General features: G+C 41.7%; 1 protein-coding gene across 1 annotated transcript in view; it reads right to left on the bottom strand.

Moving 5' to 3' along the window:
* Positions 1 to 17,160, bottom strand: part of LOC126203839 (choline/ethanolamine kinase) — a 200,067-nt gene extending 182,907 nt beyond the window's left edge. Inside the window, exon 1 of the mRNA XM_049938215.1 lies at positions 17,007 to 17,160. Coding sequence (XP_049794172.1) covers positions 17,007 to 17,024 — 18 coding nt within the window. The 5' untranslated portion in view covers positions 17,025 to 17,160. The remainder of the gene's footprint in view (positions 1 to 17,006) is intronic.
* Between the last annotated feature and the right edge of the window lie 3,727 nt (positions 17,161 to 20,887).

A 20,887-nucleotide genomic window follows, 5' to 3' on the forward strand; every position in this document is an offset into this window, starting at 1 on the left:
CGAACCGGCGAGTCGTATGAGGTCGGCAGCGCGTCACTGCAACTCCACTCGGGAGTTTCGACAAGCCTTTCTGTCCGCCTATTGGTCGGAAGCGGCACAAGATAGGGTCAAACATGGCATAATTATGCTGCCAAATTTGAACCAGTCTGGTTTCGGTAGCCCTGCACGCCTATTCGACCACATGCTGCAGGCAAATCAATTTTTATACGACCCATACGGACCTGCGGAACTAATTAGGATATGCATCACCAAATTGCCGATGCACTTGCGGCACGTCATTCTTGCGGGACGATGCAAAGAGGACGTGGAAACGTTTAAAACGCTTCTCCAAGAGTTGGAATACAATACACCAGAATGCCCGCCTAACCAGGCACAAAGTTATTACGGGGCACAGCAGCGCGATCGCAGTCGTGGCCGTATTACTAATCAACGGCGTGACTGGTCGTCGCGACGCGAACGAAACAATAATCGGGACAGGCCGTATAGAAACTGGGGTAACAGTCGCGAACACAGGTGGAGCAACAGAAATGATCGAGGACGTGGACAAGATCGTGAACGCAACAGGTACGGCAACCAGCATCGTTACTACGATGAACACGGTGGGAGTAGAATTGTAGGCGGAGCCCCACATGATGTCGAAATTCGGCCGGCCAACCCCAGACATAATCCAACAAATGGGAATGAGCGAAACCGGCAATGACAAATGATCAGCCCAGAAGGCGCCAAATCGGAACAAATGAGCGACATGGCAAATGAGTACATAGGGTTTATAGAGAGGAGAATGAATTGTTTAAATTTATGGCGTAGGCATTTTGAATAATATGATGGTAAATATAGTGATAAAGATATTTTTATGTGATTGATTGAAGTGATGTTTTAATTGTTTTCTTTCCTTGTGCAATTAGGATTTAGTTTGATTCAAACGTAAAGATAAAAGGTTTCCTTGTGAACAAGTGAAATGCTTTTTTTTGTGTCAATTGAAAAGAGTCGCTCCTGAGAGAAGCAAGATCGTTGCTGAAATTGCATGAACTCAGGGGAATATCCGATCTGTGGGTATTATGGGTCTGGCAAACCCAGGTCCCCAGCTGTTAGTAGCCTTGTTTCCGATTTTCTGTTTTCAGTGCTACTATCTATCTATTACTATTCTATATCTGTCGGTATAAATGAGGATCTCTTACTATAGTATGCGTGCTGTATGAATATTTTAAGATAGGAGAACTCTGAGAAAGGAATGAGTAAGTTTGGAATCTTGAAAACAGGATGTGATAATACGATTGTTTAACCATTGGCTTCCCAATATGCGATGATATGTGAATATTGATGATATATGTCTTTTTGTTCTTTATAGCTGAGTACGTAAAGTGCTGTCTGTGGATTTCGTAAGTATATTGATTCCCTTCAAGGTGAAAGAAGAATTGTGGTTTGTGTAATTTACGTGGTTCTGAAATATTATTGTGGTACTCAAATACGAGCAGTTTTTCAGCAAATGGAGAATGGAACGGAAATATGGATCCTTTTTTTTTGTTGTCTTGATTGATGTTAAGCCGAAGCCTGAAAAATTATTCTGCGTTAATACTTGTCCTAGAAAAGCGACGTTTATGTGTTTTGCTGATGCTGTGAGCATTACAGCCTACTGTTTTCGCTGGTGCGGGATGCACTGCAGCTTATATGGTTTGTACTGAGGAAGTTTCCCTCTTGAAGGTAGAGGATGATTAAATAATTTTGATTATGGGAACGAAGGAAAGTTTGGTTTAAGGTAATAAGGATGAAGCAAAACATTTGTCATTTAAACTACAGGAGGATTCGGATCTTTTGTGTCTGTTGTAAGTTCAATATGTTAAGATGATACTGTTTTACAGAATAGAGGTGACCACAATTTTGCCATTCATGAGAAATGAATCCAGAATAACCACCACAGGCGAAATAACTGATTTGAAGGCGAAAGGTAACGTAAAGAAGGAACGAAATCGAAGCAAAATGGGTAAGAAAATGTAATATAACCTGTATAATTAAAATATTTTACCTTCTCAGAGCCGTCTGTGTGATTAATTCTAGTGACAACGTAATTTTAGATGAAATTTTCTTACTGTGTTATGTGTGAATCTATGAGTATGATAAATGTATAATTGCGAGTCTCTTTTCAGGTGTGTGAACTGGTATAAATGTTTTTGCGTGTAAATAACCATTGTTCTTTTTACTGTGTATGTTTAAGGAAAGTTTCTACATATTTATCATGTGACAAGACGTATGCCGCGAGCGTCAAGAAGAGTACGAAGTATAAAAAATGTTGTAGTGGTGTAAACACTTTGTTGAAGTAGCATTGAAGTGGCTTGTGGGATTAATTAGTAGTGGATAGAAGTAGAATTTTGAGTAATGCATGTTTATGGGTAGTTAGTTTGTAGAATAGACAGCAGGTGTGCATGTGTGTGTGTAAATAACATGTGAACCCCATGCTCTCCTAACCTATACTTGCGCAAGGCATAACCCTATTCATTTTAGTGAATTAATAAGTGGCATTTGATTTATTAAAACACAAGTGAACCACATTAGTGATGTGGATTTAAATATTATGTTGTCAATTCATTTAATTTTTATTTTTACATTGTAAAGTCATTTCACTTTTATTTTTTATATTGTCAAGTCATTTAACTTTTAATTTTATATTGTCGATTCATATAACTTTGTTCTTAAAAATTGTGAAAGACAATACTAAGTGGTATTATGTATGACGTTGTGTAATCACATAAGGATGATAAAAAAAAAAAAAAAAAAAAAATTTCTGTGAATGCAGTTGAGAACGTGAAAGCGAACCGGCAAAACTCTTAAGAGACAGCGGGAGCAGCCAGCTAGTTGTAAACTGGCGGGTTTCCCAGCGGGACACGCTGTCAGCCAGGCCACTTCGGGAGCGCGGCCGACAACAAAAGACCCTACGCCGCAAACACTTTCCCGTATACCTGCAGCTAATGGGCGGCCGCCCGCGCGACCCTAGCTGAAGGGAATGACCTGAGATGGGCGAGCGGTCCACCGCGCGGAAATCCATCTCCTGGCAACGCACCTCACGCACGCGACCGTGACGAGACGGCTGCGGTGTAACAACACAAAGGGCGTGGAGCCTTTTGACAGGTACTGTCCAAAGAAACTTGCAGACGTCAACGACGCCTATCGACATTTCCTGACGGATGCCTACTGTCAAGCGACAGTAATTCATGGTTAGATGTTCTCTGGTCGCTAAGGGTGACACGAAGAAGAGCCATTGAAGTGTCATCCTTGCCCAGGAATATCAACCTGGCATGTCAATCGAGGATACTGCACGAATTTGACAATACAAACATGGAACAAAATCGAGATGTACGTGACACAAGAGAAACTTCATGAGAGGGCAGAGATGGCGGGATTGCACGCAACAGATGGACAAAAATCCCTACTGACAGCTGCGGCGACGAACCCCCTCCCCCTCCCCTTATATTGTGCCACGGAACAGTGGAACTAGTGAGTGTATCAGTGAACAGTGATTATACGGTTCTTAGTTCAATGCATATACGTGTGTTTCTGTCACAGAAACTTTGACTCGTGTGTTTTGCAGGAACTCGATTTATTGGTCTTTATTAAACTTTGACTCTTGTATTTTGCAGGTGTTCTATATTTTTTTAAAAACTTTGACTATTGTATTTTGCAGGTGTTTTATTTATTGGTGTTTTGTTTTAGATGTTGACTATTGTACTGTTTTATTGATCAATGTTTGTTCTTGTGTTAGGTATTAGATCTGTGATATTTTGTTTCGAAAATTCATTGCTGTGGCACTGCTTCCTTTATGAGTCAGATAGCTATTCATTCTCATTGGACTGTGATCGATTAGCCTTTGCATGGGGCATATTTATTGTGAGGAACCCCTTAAGGGTAACAATCACACAATTATTGTACTTTCAGTATAATGACACAGTGCTCATTGTTTGCTAACTAACTGAAATATTGTAGAGTGATTAAATTAGTGCCACATAGTTAGGTTAATCCTACAGATTATTAGTTTTATAAGATATAGAATTTTTTTGCGATAACCACTTAGTAAAACATGTTTTTTTTGTCGATTTTTTGCTTTTGCGAATTGTGCATTCTAATGTTCTGCTTTATGATACTGATGTTATTTGATGTTCTTTGTTTTAATTGCTGTGGCACCTTTGCTTGTTAATAAACAGTCATAAATTTGCCTGTGATCAGTTGGCTCTTGCAAGGAGCAAATACTGGTGAACTCCATAAGGGTAACAACCAGAAATTGTTTTCATATTAATGACACAGGAACCATTGTTTTTACTTGCTGACCGATTTAGGTCTACATGATCTTTTAAATAGGTGTCACAGATTGTGTGTTTTTATTTTTTTTTCTTTAAAATTGGTAGATTGTAAAGATGTTTGAAATTATTGTGTTTTAGCAAGTAGCTGGTGACCTTTTGCCTTTTTCTTTACACTTCTGGTTTAAGTAGGGTGTGAGAAGCCTGCTTGGGAATGTCCTAGCATGGCCAGAAAATTCCCTGCACAGTCTTTTCCCGGAGCGTTGGGGTTATGAAAGGTCTCTGTTGGATTCCTTTCATGTTTAATTTCTCAAATTTGTTGTCTTTTAAGGAATAAATTCCTCTTCTAAATTTACTGTGGCGTTTCTGACTATCTGGGAGGAGACTGAGTAGTGGAACGTGTTACTTTTACACGTAAACATGAACGATCTCTCACACTACTACACTTTAAAGCACAGTTTATATGTAATTCTTATATGTAATTCATGTCACACAGTCTCATACGGAATCTACATCCGCTTTCTTTTATATACTGTGTATGATAAGATACTGTCATCCCCCTTCCCTTCTGTGTGAGAGGATGAATGATCAAATGTGTTTGTAGCTGCATGCTTGAGGGTAGCAGACAAGGCTGTCTGCTAGAGAACAGTAGGACCAACGTTGAAACAGGTAGCTACGGTTCCTAAAAGCAGAGAGGTTTCTATTCTTAGTATGGTCCGGTCCGTCCCCTGTCATGTTGGTATAGGAAGCTGCCCCTCTGGCGCCTTCCGTTGGTCTTTGTGAGCGACTCTCAGGAGCACGCTGGGTAGTTCAGTGGGAGTCTGGCAGCTGGAGAGTAAGAAGTTGGAGTCCAGTAGTAGCGCAGGGCAGTCCAGCAGTAGCAGTCTGGCGGTAGCGAGCGTCTAAAGTGGTAAGATCTCCGGCTAAGCGCGTGTCTGTTAAGTCCATAGGACAATGGATTTGTTAAGTTCAGCTTAACTGAGAATTTAATCATTTTATTTCGGGTTAGCTTTAAAATAGCTAAGGTTATCTTTAATTGCAGCGGAGTGTAATTCTCGTGTCCAGTTCAGATTAATTTGCGGTAGTTGCTTTGTTACTACTTTGTGAGTAAAGTGGAACCACGTCTTGGTCAGTAACTCTAAGTAAGATCAATCTTAAATGCAAATGCTTGTGTGATTATAACGTATCGTCTTGAAAAGATTTTGAATATACCAACTTTTCTTTATGTTCAACCCACGTGGCGTGTACTTTGTGAGACCAGTACCACGTGCTTATATAACTGTTTGACCCATCGGGTTAATAGTAAGACGTTAGTAACCAGTTCGAGGTTTTTGTTTTGTAATCTGCTTTTTGATCTAATTTATTTTTATTATCTAAATTATTGCGGAGTTATACGCTTTCTGTAAACCAAGTTGACCACGTGAAGGGTAATTACAAGACGGACAGGATTGTGCTACGAAAGTAAATTCCTTAACTAAAAATTTGAATCTGTTTGTAGTGATTAACTTTCTCTTGCATGCGTTTCAATGTTCTTTGTGTGTTGTTTTATGAATGCAGTGTTGTATCCAGTCTCCCAATCTTGACTCCATATTTTATGTGTTCCGTAATATTCCAATCTCACAGTCTCACAATCGTAAATAAGGCACCAGCTCAGTTATAACTCACGTATAATATGCTGAAATTTCAATGAACAATCTTTAAAATAAATTTGCAAATATAAACTGATTTCTTTCTTTTTATTTAAATTCTCCTTTTATATAGATATATTACCGGTTGTTGTATGACTGTAAAAGATTATAATCAATGTTAGTCTGATTGGTAAGGTGGTAAACCTAGACTAGTTACCTGCTGAAACAGTGGCTCAGTAAACGCTCGGTTAACCTCCCAAGACAGCTCACAGTTTTAAACCGCTTTCATGGTCTAATTAGCACCCGATTTCAGCATACCAAATTCAAGTCACAATCTTACGCTATTCAGCAAAGCAAATTAGAGTTACAATCTTTCAACTGCAACAGCGAAGATGATGTATGGCATGCATCTTCCTGAGACTGTTAGTAAGATCAAGAAAATCCGTCTCAGATATAAGTTGCCAGGATGTAGGGGTTTCACATTTGTACAGTGCACCGAATGCAAAACTACTTGTTTCCAAAACGTAACGAGGAAAATAACTTTCACATGACGTGTGTGCCAAGAAACATACCTCGATGAAACCTGCATCATATACAAAAAGAATTACAACTGTAGTACATAAGGTAACACAGTTCAGTGTACTACGTTCAAAGATTCAGAGGCCAGTACGCCCACGCAACATTATTACTCCCACGCTGTAGCACCTGGACAACCAAGTACTGTTTTGAAGAGATCATTTGTTGTTAGTTACTTTACATACACAGTTGTAATGGTTTACTCGAATATGTGATTTTCTTTTATGATATGGAGAAGACTATGATATGGAGGAGACTACATAATATATGAACTTTAAATACTGACGACTGAGTTAAAACCTATGCAAAGGAAGTATCCGTCAAATATTTTTTTCCTTTTGTCTTTAATCCTTCTCTTAACTTATCTGTTTACTCCTAGCCTCTATCTCTACGGACGTATGGTAGTGTGTGAGTTAATTACCTTCAGACAGCCATATCGCAGTGTACTGTCCATTTTTTAGGAGGCAATCAAAAATGTCTTTAATGGCCCATCATTTGGAAGTGTCTGTGAGTTTTGTTTCACGCTAAGAATTAGCCAGCTTTCACGCTATCCATTTAAACGTCATTACGGCTATCACACGCAGATAGCTACTAAATTGCCGTAATTTTACAGTCTGCTTGCTGTATTACGCCAGTACGAACAAGATTGGTGCACTCTAAATGTTTAAAACTCGCAGTCGTAGAATAAATAACCAAGCCAGCCACTTCTAAATCGTAATATTTCGTGTCCCAATACTTGATTTGAATCGTTGGTTCTAACGCGTGTCACAGAAAACTAACGCCTTCCCAGAATAAAAATTGTTGAAAGAAATCCAGTTTTCATTTCCTTCGCCATTTAATTTTAAGTTCAGTATGAACCCTGTTACATGTCACTGCGAAGTTCTCCTCGCTTGTAATCTTAAGCACTGCGCCTATTACGTATGTCTGCCCGCAAAGCCAAATGATAGCTCTTGCGGCGTAACAGCTGATCGAGGGTCACCGCCCCGCAGGACGCTGAAAATGCACCGGCGGACAACACTTTTGCACTATCGAAATATCTGCGCCGATGTGGCACGTGCAATGTGCGCCCAAAAGAATGTGACCAAACGTCGTGGCGTTCCGTTCACTGCACATAACGGCTGAGATCCAGCAAGGCTGCTTCAGTACAGAGCAGTACTGCAACCCATGACTTTCAGCACTGATGTGTTACAGTCTACGAATACAGTATCGTCTAGTCACAGACTGGAGTCAGTCGCGCCGTATAAATGCTGCCAGAAATAGCACTTTACCGACGTGAATGGCCGCTTGATGAATTTTATGACAGACGGAATAATGCTTGACTGCTGCTGTTCAATATAGAGAGTGAAGTAAACGGAAACCTAAATGTAAATGGCCGAATTCAAATGTGAACCACGCTATCTTTGGTTCTAATTCCAGTAACTCTACTGGCTAACTGCGTGAGAGTTTTGCCACAGAACATCGAGCATACAGAAGAACAAGCACTTGAAAAAAGGTTGTCAAATACAAGGTGGTTATAATTAAACCTTCCCTTCTTGAAGGGGACCCATAAAAAAAAGGTCATCTTTGGATGATGAAACTCTGTGGATACATTTGAAAGGATACGTTAAGAAGAAATAACGAATAAACCACTGAAATATTTTAATTTCCACATAGGAGGGTAATATTTGTTAATTTCGTACCATATTAACGTTTCAGATCACATAGAAGTCCACAGAACACCATGTGACAAAAAAAGCTTCTGTTTTATATGAAACAAAACACGGAATCATTTACTCCACCCGATATCAATGATGGGAGCAAAACTCCATCAGAATGTAACATATTTACAATGCTATTCAAAGAGCGCAATACAGCCAAGAAACCGTACCCAGAATCGATGTGGTGAAACCAGCTTCTGTTAACTAAGAAACAAAACCAAATATAGAAATCAGCCAATAAGAAAGTGACATAGACTGGCAAACTTGCAACGCTCCAAGTGGCCTGGCAGCGAACCCAGGTCATGTGAACACAAGTCCCTGTATTAGTTTCACCCCGTGACACCGATGCTTCTGTTCAAAGTACCAGTACCGCCGCCTAACGGTAAGTCTAGACACACTACTAACAAAACAAATTCTGCTGTGTTCAATCTGAGCATCATTCCTATAAAATTGGGTACCCGCAAGATAGAAATGTACGTATCTACACTGGCTGAAGTAGCCAAGTTTACTTATAACGCCCCTGTATATTCTGAAGAATTCAGCAAATGACAAAGTTTCCTCGGCGGCATCTAAGAATACTGCGCAGTTCCAATTTACCACATTCCTAATGAGTATAGCTAGATACGAGATTCCACACAGGCATGCTAAGAAACCGAATGGGAATGTGGTTTACAAAATTGCAGAACACGGTATTCCCTCCTACGCACTTTGCCGTTAGTGTATAATTGTTAAAGGGCGTAATTATGACACGGTAAGCTCAAAGTTCACACACTGATATTTCATTCCTCTGACACCCATAGCACTCCTTCTGTAAGGTAACGTGAATCTCCAGCTTTCTCATTCAGCGTACGTGTACTGTTCGATTACAATCATCATCATCATCATCATCATCATCATCATCATCATCATCATCATCATCATCTAAGACTGATTATGCCTTTCAGCGTTCAGTCTGGAGCATAGCCCCCTTATAAAATTCCTCCATGATCCCCTATTCAGTGCTAACATTGGTGCCTCTTCTGATGTTAAACCTATTACTTCAAAATCATTCTTAACCGAATCCAGGTACCTTCTTCTTGGTCTGCCCCGACTCCTCCCACCCTCTACTGCTGAACTCATGAGTCTCTTGGGTAACCTTGCTTCTCCCATGCGTGTAACATGACCCCACCATCTAAGCCTGTTCGCCCTGACTGCTACATCCATGGTACTGACTTCCTTCTTGCAGAAGAGAGTAGATCGTAGCTGAGCGCTCACTGCATTAGCTTTGCTACACCTCGCTTCCAGTTCTTTCACTATGTTGCCATCCTGTGAGAATATGCATCCTAAGTACTTGAAACCGTCCACCTGTTCTAACTTTGTTCCTCCTATTTGGCACTCAATCCATTTATATTTCTTTCCCACTGACATTACTTTCGTTTTGGAGACGCTAATCTTCATACCATAGTCCCTACATTTCTGATATAGCTCTGAAATATTACTTTGCAAACTTTCAATCGAATCTGCCATCACAACTAAGTCATCCGCATATGCAAGACTGCTTATTTTGTGTTCACATATCTTAATCTCACCCAGCCAGTTTGTTTTCAACATATGATCCATAAATAATATGAACAACAGTGGAGAGAGGTTGCAGCCTTGTCTTACCCCCGAAACTACTCTGAACCATGAACTCAATTCACCATCAACTCTAACTGCTGCCTGACTATCCATGTAAAGACCTTTAATTGCTTGCAAAAGTTTGCCTCCTATTCCATAATCTCGTAGAACAGACAATAACTTCCTCCTAGGAACCCAGTCATATGCCTTTTCTAGATCTATAAAGCATAGATACAATTCCCTGTTCCACTCCTCTAAGAGGCCTAAATCCACACTGATTTTAATCCAATTGGTCCTCAACTAATACTCGCACTTTCCTTTCAACAATACCCGAGAAGATTTTACCCACAACACTGATTAAAGAGATACCTCTGTAGTAGTTATAATCTTTTCTGTTTCCATGTTTAAAGACTGGTGCGATTACTGCTTTTGTCCAGTCTGATGGAACCTGTCCCGACTCCCGGGCCATTTCAATTATCCTGTGTAGCCATTTAAGACCTGACATTCCACTGTATTTGATGAGTTCCGACTTAATTTCATCCACCCCAGCTGCTTTATTGCACTGCAATCTATTGACCATTTTCTCCACTTCCTTAAATGTGATCCTATTTTCATCATCATTCCTATCCCATTATACCTCGAAATCTGAAACATTACAAATCGTATTTTCACCTGCATTGAGCAACTCTTCAAAATATTCCCTCCATCTGCCGAAGGCATCCACAGGATTCACCAGCAGTTTTCGTGACCTGTCCAAAATACTTGTCATTTCCTTCTTACCTCCCTTTCGAAGACTGCTAATTACACTCCAGAATGGTTTTCCAGCAGCTTGACCCATAGTCTCCAACGTGTTTCCAAAGTCTTCCCAAGATTTCTTCTTGGATGCTGCAATTATCTGTTTGGCTTTGTTTCTTTCTTCAACATAACTTTCTCTGTCTACCTGAGTTCTAGTATGTAGCCATTTTTGATACGCCTTCTTTTTATTTTTACAGGCTGCCTTGACTGTGTCATTACACCAAGCTGTTTGCTTCATCCTACTTTTACACACTGCTGTTCCAAGACATTCTTTAGCCGCTTCTAGTACTGTGTCCCTGTACCTTGTCCATTCCTTTTCCAATGACTGTAATTGACTACATTCAACTAACTGGTACCTTTCTGAGATCGCTGTTATGTACTTGTGCCTGATTTCCTTATCCTGAAGTTTCTCCACTCTTATCCTCCTACATATGGACCTGACCTCCTGCACTTTCGGCCTCACAATCCCAATTTCACTGCAGATTAAATAATGATCAGTGTCATCAAAGAATCCCCTGAATACACGTGTGTCCCTCACAGCCTTCCTGATCTGTTATTATATAGTCAATGACAGATCTGGTTCCCCTGTCTTCCCAAGTATACCGGTGAATGTTCTTATGTTTAAAAAAGGAGTTTGTGATTACTAAGCCCATACTGGCACAGAAATCCAAGAGTTGTTTCCCGTTCCTGTTGGCCTCCATATCCTCTCCAAATTTACCCGTAACCTTTTCATACCCTTCTGTTCGATTTCCAATCCTGGCATTAATATCACCCATGAGCAGAACACTGTCCTTGTCCTTTGCTCTAACAACTACATCACTGAGTGCCTCATAAAAACTATCCATCTTATCTTGATCTGTCCCTTCACAATGCGAATATACTGACACAATCCTAATTTTCTTGCTAGACACTGTCAAAGCTATCCACATCAGTCGTTCGTTTAATACCTTATTGCAACTACGCTGAGTTCCATTTCTTTCCTGATGTAAGGCCCTACACCCCATTGTGCTATTCCTGCTTTGACTCCTGACAGGCAGACCTTGTATTCTCCCACTTCCTCTTCTTTCTCACCCCTTACCCGAATGTCACTAACAGCTAAAACGTCCAGCCCCATCTTACTTGCAGCCTCTGTCAGCTCTACCTTCTTCCCAGAGTAGCTCCCATTGATGTTAATAGCTCCCCATCTCATTAACACTTGTTTGCCAAGTCGTATCTTAGGAGTCCCTGGTTTGTCAGTTAGAGGTTGGGCTCCGTCACCTCCAAAGGTCCGAGGCATTTTGCTCTGATTGTTGCCAGCATCATATTTAAAGTACCAGGGAAGGAGGTTGCTAGCCTTACTTGCCCCGAGTCCCATTGGGTTTTACCCCTAACGGTTGAGGGACTAACCGGTGGATTTGGTAGTCTTTGCGGTATGAGCACAAAGGTGACCACGACTCAGAATCTGTCCGAGATGCCCAGCCTTATTCCAAAGTAACTGATATCCCGACTGTCTGGACCACTTACTTTCGATTACACTATTGGAGACAAATCGTTGGAAACAGTAAACACCGTAAAATACCTAGGGCAACCATCCGGAGCGACCAGAAGTGGTATGGCCACATAAAACAAATATTATGAGAAGCAGATGCTAGACTGACATTCACAGGGAGAATCTTAAGGGAAAGTAATTCACCCATGCTCAAGCCAACTAAGAGCACTGCATTTCGTCACGAGATCCCTTACGCGGTGCGAGAACATTATGGAAATGCTCAACAAACCCAGGTGACATACGCTACGAGACACGCGTTTTGCGTGACGAGAGATTTACTGTTGAAATTCCGAGTGCGTACAGCTGTCGGACAACATGTTGGCGTCTCGGTAAATGACCACGATGAGAAAATCAGATTAGAGCTCATACGGATCTTCACCGACAATCATTCGTAACGTGCTCCACTCGTGAATGGAACTGAAAAAGGGAGGAAAGATAATGGTACGAGGAGTACCCTCCACCACACACCGTCAAGTGGCACGTGGAGTGCACACGTAAATTGACAGATCACGAAAATGTGTGTCAAATATCGAGAAATTTGTTTAAACGGCATCTGCGCTGTTAGGAATCACTTTCGTAGCGTTAAGTGGATGCGACGTGCAGTTGTTCGTTGAAATTACAAGACGTTTATTCCAAGAATTCCGCCACTGCGAGAAGTCAAAGCAAATTAAGTTCCCGAGGAATTTCTTAGGGAACGTAACGCTACTTATTTCTCAGTTCATGAGTTTAAACATGGTCTCAAGTGTCACTGAGACAGTGCTGTAGGACAGCAAAACGAACTGGCGTGGGACAGACACTACAGTAAGCGCTGGGTTCCGCGGTTGCTGCCGTTTGCACATTCGTGACCCTGCATCAAACGTGGTTCTCCTAACAACACTTCCAAGTCAAAGCAAAAGTCAAAAGCGTGGACAGAATTCTGTGGGACCTCAGGAAAGGCAGTTTCGACAGTTGGAAGGACGATTGATGGCCACTGCTTCCTTAGGTTCGTAGAGTGTAATCCCGATAAGATTAATTGAGCGTTCGATAGCCAGCCATAACTACGCCCGATAGTGTTTCCTTATACCATCGTCTCAGACAGGATATGTGTGTGTGTGTGTGTGTGAGAGAGAGAGAGAGAGAGAGAGAAGACCGAGACTGCTGGTGTAGAGTTCTTCCATTACTCACAGTGACGAATGTGCAACTGTTACAAATATTAGTTTTCCTTGTTTTTTTTCCCTGGTGATTTAACCCAATGTGACTGATTCCTATTCCCAAACCTGAAAATTGCCTCGGTAGCAAAAACAAATGAGCAATTGCTCGCCATCATAAAAAATTATCTTTCATAACGAAACAGACAAGACTGATAGGCTGAAAAAGTGAGTCCATAGAGAATCGGAATTACGTGCATGAATTTTTCGTAGTACCAGGCTACACAGCTTATACCAAAAGCAGATGTAGCTTCCTAAATCTTAATCTATACTTAGCGAAAAAAAAAAAAGAAAAAACGATTGGTGGTGAACTCTAACTGCCTTCAACTCTCTTCGCGAGATATATGCGATAGGAGCCAGTGCATTGGTTGACTCTTCTAGGAACGCACGCGCTCTGAAGTTTAACACTGAACCATACGGTGATACAACGCCTCTTGCCCCGTCTGCCACTTGAATTGGATGAGCATACCAGTGACGCTTTCGACTGCTAATTGAAGCTCTGATGAAATGCGCTGCTGACTCTTCCAACGAATACAAATTTGCCATCTGCCTTACCTGTTATCAGTTTTGTGTGCCCGTTCCACTTTGAATTGCTCACTACCCATACTCTTCGCTTTTTAATTGACGTGACTGCTTCCTCGATTGTTCTGCAATCTTGTAATCATAAAATTTTCCCGCCATCTCCCATTAAATGGGAATGTACTAAAAACCTGACTCGTAATCGCGACAGAATTTTCTTTTAAGAAAGAACAATCATGAAGTATTCTCATAGTACGCAGTGTCGTGAAAAATACTTATTCTGCGTTTATTTAGCAACAGTTTCATAACATCTCAAACTAACTCATGAAGAACCAGATACTGGACAACAGAACTGAGCATTCACCAACTTCATACGAACATAACTACCGCTACCACAAAATTCACAGGTGGGAAGGACGCGTGTAGCAGCTATCAGCCTAGACACTGCACTGACCCCCAGAACAATGTGGCGTCCCTGACCCAGTGGATTTAGCCGCAGGGTCGTGTCGTCCAACCGGCGTCCCAGATGGAGTTGGTGACGGGCTGACGTGGCTGTCTGTGACGTCACACGAGCGTTATCGCCTGCACCCGTTACCTCTGGGGGCGTCGCAGTGCGTGAATCAGCCGAAAGGAAAATCACACCAGTGTCTCCGGTTGTCGCTAAGAGGGCAATACCAGCCCCCCAAAACTGCTCCAAAGCACTTTTGTGCTGGAAAAGTGTAATCATACCTCTGGAGCGATGTTGAGGATATCAGATTTCAATGTCATTTTATGCAAGGTTAGTCGAGCAAGTAACTTTTTGTTGCAAAGCTCCTCTATGGGAGCGTTAACTTTAGGGCAGCGTACACAGTTTTCACAGCACGTGAGTCATAGCAGATACCATCACTGGTTTATATATGCACCACGTACGTTGCGTCCTGAATTAAGGAATTTTTCTTTACAGGAAACAACAGTCTGTAAAAGCTCGTGACAGTCGTCCTCCTTCCGCTACATGGCCTCCTAGTATGACAGGAGGCAATGCCGATGGACTACATATATGCAGTCGTATTAATAATTCAGAGACGACTTTCGAGTAGCAAAGATAATAAGAGAATATACCTAACTTGTCAACGAAGCAATGCTTTTCGATGCGGTTAACTGGTCCTGTACGCAACAGACTAAGCAAAATCGATAACAATTAGTGCAACACTAGACATAGAACGTACAGTTCATAAGATACCGAAGTAGTTTCGAAAACATCAGAATGAAATGAATCAGAAAGGTAACTCTGAGCTACGATTAAAAATGCTCACACAGGACTGTACACGTCTGTGGAAATCTGTTCCGAATGTGTTAAATCAGTTTCAAGCAAGGAAACAGATCAGCAATCACTTGAGTCCACCTCTGGCTCTGAGAACTATGGGACTCAACATCTTAGGTCGTAAGTCCCCTCGAACTTAGAACTACTTAAACCTAACTAACCTAAGGACATCACACACACCCATGCCCGAGGCAGGATTCGAACCTGCGACCGTAGCAGTCGCGCGGTTCCGAACTGCGCGCCTAGAACCGCGAGACCACCGCGGCCGGCAGTCCACCTCCTCGCACCAATTATATTACCTGGTACTTGGCATGTCTTTCACCTGGGTAACTCTGCCGTCCCCACACACGCCCTCACAGTCACAGTCAAAACACGAGGCGCAGAACAAGGATGAAAAAGAGTAGATAAATGATATGCAATACTGTGGTAAGGAACAAAATGGTTTTCTAGATTGCGTTTCTGTAAGTGAGGCCATTGGGTTCCTCAGCAGGTGCGAAGATGACAGGTTTTATCATTTGTAAGCCTGTATGTAGCTACTGAATAATTACAATTTTACACAAAATTTAAAACGTACTTTAAAACAGTGAATACAGAATACTGTTTACGAAAGGATCGACAGACCAATTTTCCTTGTCTTTAACAGTACAATGGTAAAAAGTAAATGAAAGCATTGTGCATCCACAGTAAATAAAACTGAAAACATAAATATGCGAAGAAGTGAAAGGTACACAGAAAGAATAATGCAGTGACTATCAATAACTTTAGCACTAAATCTTCCAATCCAACAGAAGATTTAAAAAACGGTCGCAGCTCGTCTTTACAATTATCTCCCACTTTGACAATTGACTCGGGGGCCAATTATGAAAATGTAAGCGCATCTGTATAAAATGCATTATCGCCAACCATGTTTCCAGAGCGCTTGACGCTTTAAGCCATAATAACTGGCCTTCAACCAACAGTGTCTCCCGGTCTATTTCTGAACGCTCCCTCCTGGTAGCTACGCTCCAGACAAGCCACCAGACACCCCCCCCCCCTCTCTCTCTCTCTCTCTCTCTCTCACACACACACACACACACACACACACACACACACACACACACCTAGGCCACGCGTCGTGAAGTGATGTGCTGGCTTAACGCAAGCAAGAAGACGAAGGCAACAGGTGCGAAAACACACGTGATAATGACGCGCAAGCGGTTTACATCTGATGTTAGAGTACAGTACCACTGCGCGAAACTGAGGTCTATAAAAATTTAACGTCGTCACAGTATCTCAACCATTTAACTCACTATCACTTTCTATCCGCCTACGCCAGATTCTTGTGTTTACACTTTTCTACTGGCGTCTGTACATTTCTCCCTTCCACGCTATAACCTAAATATCCCATTAAAGAGCCGTGGCGTAACATTCATCGCTTTCTAAACCATATAACTCACCTATTTTGCTTATACAATGTGGACCCCCCCCCCACTCCCCCGAGAATAGTCCTATTCCTTATAACCGTCATAATTTTAAATTAAGTTACGTTATTGCTCAGTTGTGGGATAACACATGCTTCTGTGCTGCAGTGCAATCCTAATATACTTAAATATTGGAATACAATGTGGGCTGGCAATCACTATTTTGTCAACAACAACATAAACAGCTGAAACGACTCGACACACAGACAAAGCAACTTCAAAGACTAGCGACGCCCTCATGCTATGAATCTCTCAACCCTAAAACGCAGTTTGCAGGCATTCAGGAGAAAGAATTTTGCTGATGGTACAATATGAATAAACTGGGTGTGGTTCAGTGCTTTACTTGCAACGGATCCCCACCACAACCAAGTTCAGTCGTCTCCTGCAGCCATTGTTAGCGTTTACAAACAAGCATAACAACTGATTTAACTTACCTTGTCAATGACGCCCATCTTGAGTAACTTCTGACTGTTGTAAAGGAATGACTAGACAATGAGAAAGAAGCTTCGAGAAGTGGCTAGTAACGACGGTAGGAACGGAGTGGTATAGCGACCAGCGCACTGAACACAACTACTCTCTTCGGCTTACCTGCGGCAACTGAGATTGCGTCCCGAGCGCTTTCTCGCAGCGCGGCGACGTGGCGGCGAAGTGGGGAGGTCGGTGGAGGGGGTGGGGGGGGTGGTGCTGTGTAAACACGGCACGCTATTGGGCCGCGTTGGCGGTCGGTATCGAACCAGCTTCTTCTCCATTTCGCAGTGCTAACCACATCGTACGACACGCGAAATACCTTCGAGAGAAGCGGACTTGGGCTCGCGACAGATTTAATCACTTAGACTCGGCATACATAATACTATGTAGCACCTATTCGGGTCTGTTCAGTTGACGAGTTGCTACTTAGCGTATTCATATCACCCGATGGTAGCTATTATAAACCAGTAATGATACCAGTTGAGTTATATGAGCCTGTGTTTCAACTAATTATTCAGACAGTATAAGATCGCATAGCCCGTCTGCAGACGGCTATGTTACGAATCTTTGTTGTAACACTACGCTCTTCTACAGACGCCAGCGAGTTTCGTTTGTCGCAGCGCTCGCGCCACCAAAGATTTTCATTGCACCACACCAAAAACTGCCATCGATAACGAGAATAATTCCACTATTTCCTGTACGGTTCTGTGTGTTGGCGTTGTCTGTTATATTCTAGTTAAGAAAAAAGTTGCTACTTATATTCTGTAAATAGTATAATTTTGTTCAGCACACAATATTTTAGAAGCTAATGTACATTTTTCCTTTGAATTTTTGTGCACGTCAGCTGATTGCCCTTAGTACCCAAGTCGCATTACCTTCCAGTCATTATCATTAATGCTTACAAGCATTCCATTTAACTCACCTTGTAAATTATAACAATCTTCAACAACTGCTGATAGTTCAACTGGACCAAGAAGCTTGTCGTGTACCAGAATTCACAAGTTATCTTTCAACACCAAAAGCCTGATTGAAATTTTGCATAAATTGAAATTATATCTTATGTAGTAATTGCGTGCAATGCTGTTCATCTGGCATTTACAAAGACTGCCGACAGAATACATACACGTCGGCGCTACATAACGATCTCTCAGGTCGTTTAATCTTTTTGCAATAAGTGATTACCTGGTAAGCGAATTAACTGCGAATGAAAAATGCATCCAAGGGCACGCTAACTGAGCAGAGTTAGCGAAGTGATAAAGATCGTAGCATAAGATACAGGTTGACCTGGAGGAATGGTCAGTATTGAAAGATATGACAAGAATGATAATTTCAAGTATAAAAGACCTTGTATCTAATACGCGTAACTTAGGAGCTAAGAGCACTACATCTTCGTTACTGTGAAACAAATCTCTTACACTGCAAGCTCTATGTTTCTGTATTCTGACAGGTGGTGTACGGATGAAACCAAGAAAAAATGTCGAGTAAATATTGGCGCTAAAGTGCATACCTTAAGAGCTGTTGGCACTTGCTCATTTTCGTCACAGTGGGAAACATCCCTTCTACTGATCAAGTGCTCGCAGCCCTTAACGTATGCATTTTAGAGCTCTTGTGTACTAGATGTTTTGCGTAAAATGATCGTTCCTCTCATATCTCAGAATATTGATCATTTGTTCTGCGACATGTTCACAACTTATAAATTAGTGATAAAGTTCGGCTGCTTTACCAAAGGTGCAATGAACTTAGACGAAATCCTAACTGCCAGACTTCCTTAGCAGGAAACGCTAAGCAAAATCAATAAAAAGAAAGAGCAGACGCAATGAGATAGGATCAGGATTTCAAAAGGAGGACATTACGGCCAACCGTAACCTAAAATAACATTATCTGCGTAGTTTAATAAATGGAATAGAAGCAGAAGATTCATAACAATTATTTGTGCATTTTTCAAATCCTGTCAAATTTCTCATCTGTTCCTATGACGACCTAAGCAATCTTCATTGTGTGATTTATGAAATGAAGAGGAAAACGCGAACCGTCCATTATTCACCTGCACCAAATAGAAGGCGCAACAAAAATCTTTTATACGCATATTGGTTAAGGCAGAGATGGAGATTCTCCCTCGAACATTAATCAATGTCTTGCTGCCAAATCGAACGAGAAGACTTATCGGTGCATGCGATGTTCAGTCACTTGAATAATATGCTACCTACCTATCTGAAGGCATTGTGTACACTTTGTGCAGGTATTTTGTACGATATCAAAATGTCTTTATTTACTACCACTATTGTTTTATGCGTACTTTTCTAGTAGTTTCATGTTCGAATCATTTGTCCATGTAAAGTTTGTCGGTGTGGCCACTGTCCGCAAGAAGTATATTAATTTCCGTTTTATTAATTCAGTCGTCATTTTGATGATGCAGTATAAATTTTATTTACTGTCTCGAGACGTTCCGCCTTTTATAGTAACGTCATCTTGGATTTAATCTGAAATTGACGTGCGATATTTATAGGTCTGAAAACAGTTCACACCATAATTTTTTCATGAATAAAATGTTACTTGTTTGTCCTGCCAAATTACGAATAATGGGCACATACTTACGTAGAAATCTTTTGGTTTTGTTCCATACATACTTGGTTTGTTGTTAGATAATTGCTGTGATACACTTCACTACTGACGTTGCTAGAACCAAAGTTTCATCTTACGAGAACTGAGAGAGACTTTCCCTAATCTACGACAAGTCTCACAAGTGTTATGTAAGCAACCTCCTTTTAGACTGATAACGTATTCCCAGCATGCCACTAATGAACCGTAGTTTACCTGTTTTACCTGCGACTGAGACTATGTGGTCTTTACATTTCATGTCCGCGCAACTACAGGGTCTTCATGATTATATTTACAACTTAAGATTTTTGAATCCTTACGACCTTAACACTCCTTTAGGCCACGACAGAGCGAGTGTTCGCCGAACGCCGACGAGCATTCGCATGTGGCGGCCGACTCGCACCACACGTGCAGTCACTCTGGGAACAACCGAGATTCTCGTGAGGAATGGGAAGCGAGTGGCCATCTGTCCTACCTGTATTCTGCGTAGCTAGAACACAGTTCCCGGTCACTCGCACTGGCGGGAACGCAGAGAGCCTTGGAACAAACAGGCTGTTCCTGAGGACGCTGAGTTCACGAAGTCAACAGGCAGGCAGAAACAAAGTGTGAAGCGTAGGAAAATTGTCCCAAGCATACACAAACAGAGAGCCATCCGAATACAAAACGTGAACTCAACCAAGGCCAATAACTATCAGTGGGGCGTATCGAAAGCTTCACAGAATATCGAGAACTGCTGGACTTTTTTTTTGTGACGAAATGCTTGAGCTTAGTGGCGGGAATACCTTTGTGGATGGTCCACGTGTTACTTAGTATTCATTGCAATCTCTTGATGAGGGCATGGGGCTTAGTGTCCTTCCTCCCTTATAGTAGGTTGGTGAAAGTTGAGGTGGATGGTTACTGCAGGACTTCGACAATTGCCTGAGACATCTGGACACGGTGCCAATGCTTAGGGGCTACTGATCCAACATATCATAGGGTACGTGCCATTGGTCATAGTGCTCCTGTTTTGTGTACGTGCTGGATGATGGTTTCCTGAATGTTTGGTTGGTTGGTTAAGCTCGTCATGTAGGTTGTGGATTCTTGCCCACCTGGGCGCCCCAAGAATGATTCTAAGACATCGATTTTGCGAAGTCTAGATGTTATTCAAATTAGAGGGGAAGTTACCCCCCACGTGGAACACAATATAAAATATCTGGCAGCCGTGTTTCTCTATAAAGGCGATGTTTCATACTGACGTTCATCTGCGAGC

Source organism: Schistocerca nitens, chromosome 9 (assembly GCF_023898315.1).
Source record: "Schistocerca nitens isolate TAMUIC-IGC-003100 chromosome 9, iqSchNite1.1, whole genome shotgun sequence".
Taxonomy (NCBI): Eukaryota; Metazoa; Arthropoda; class Insecta; order Orthoptera; family Acrididae; genus Schistocerca; species Schistocerca nitens.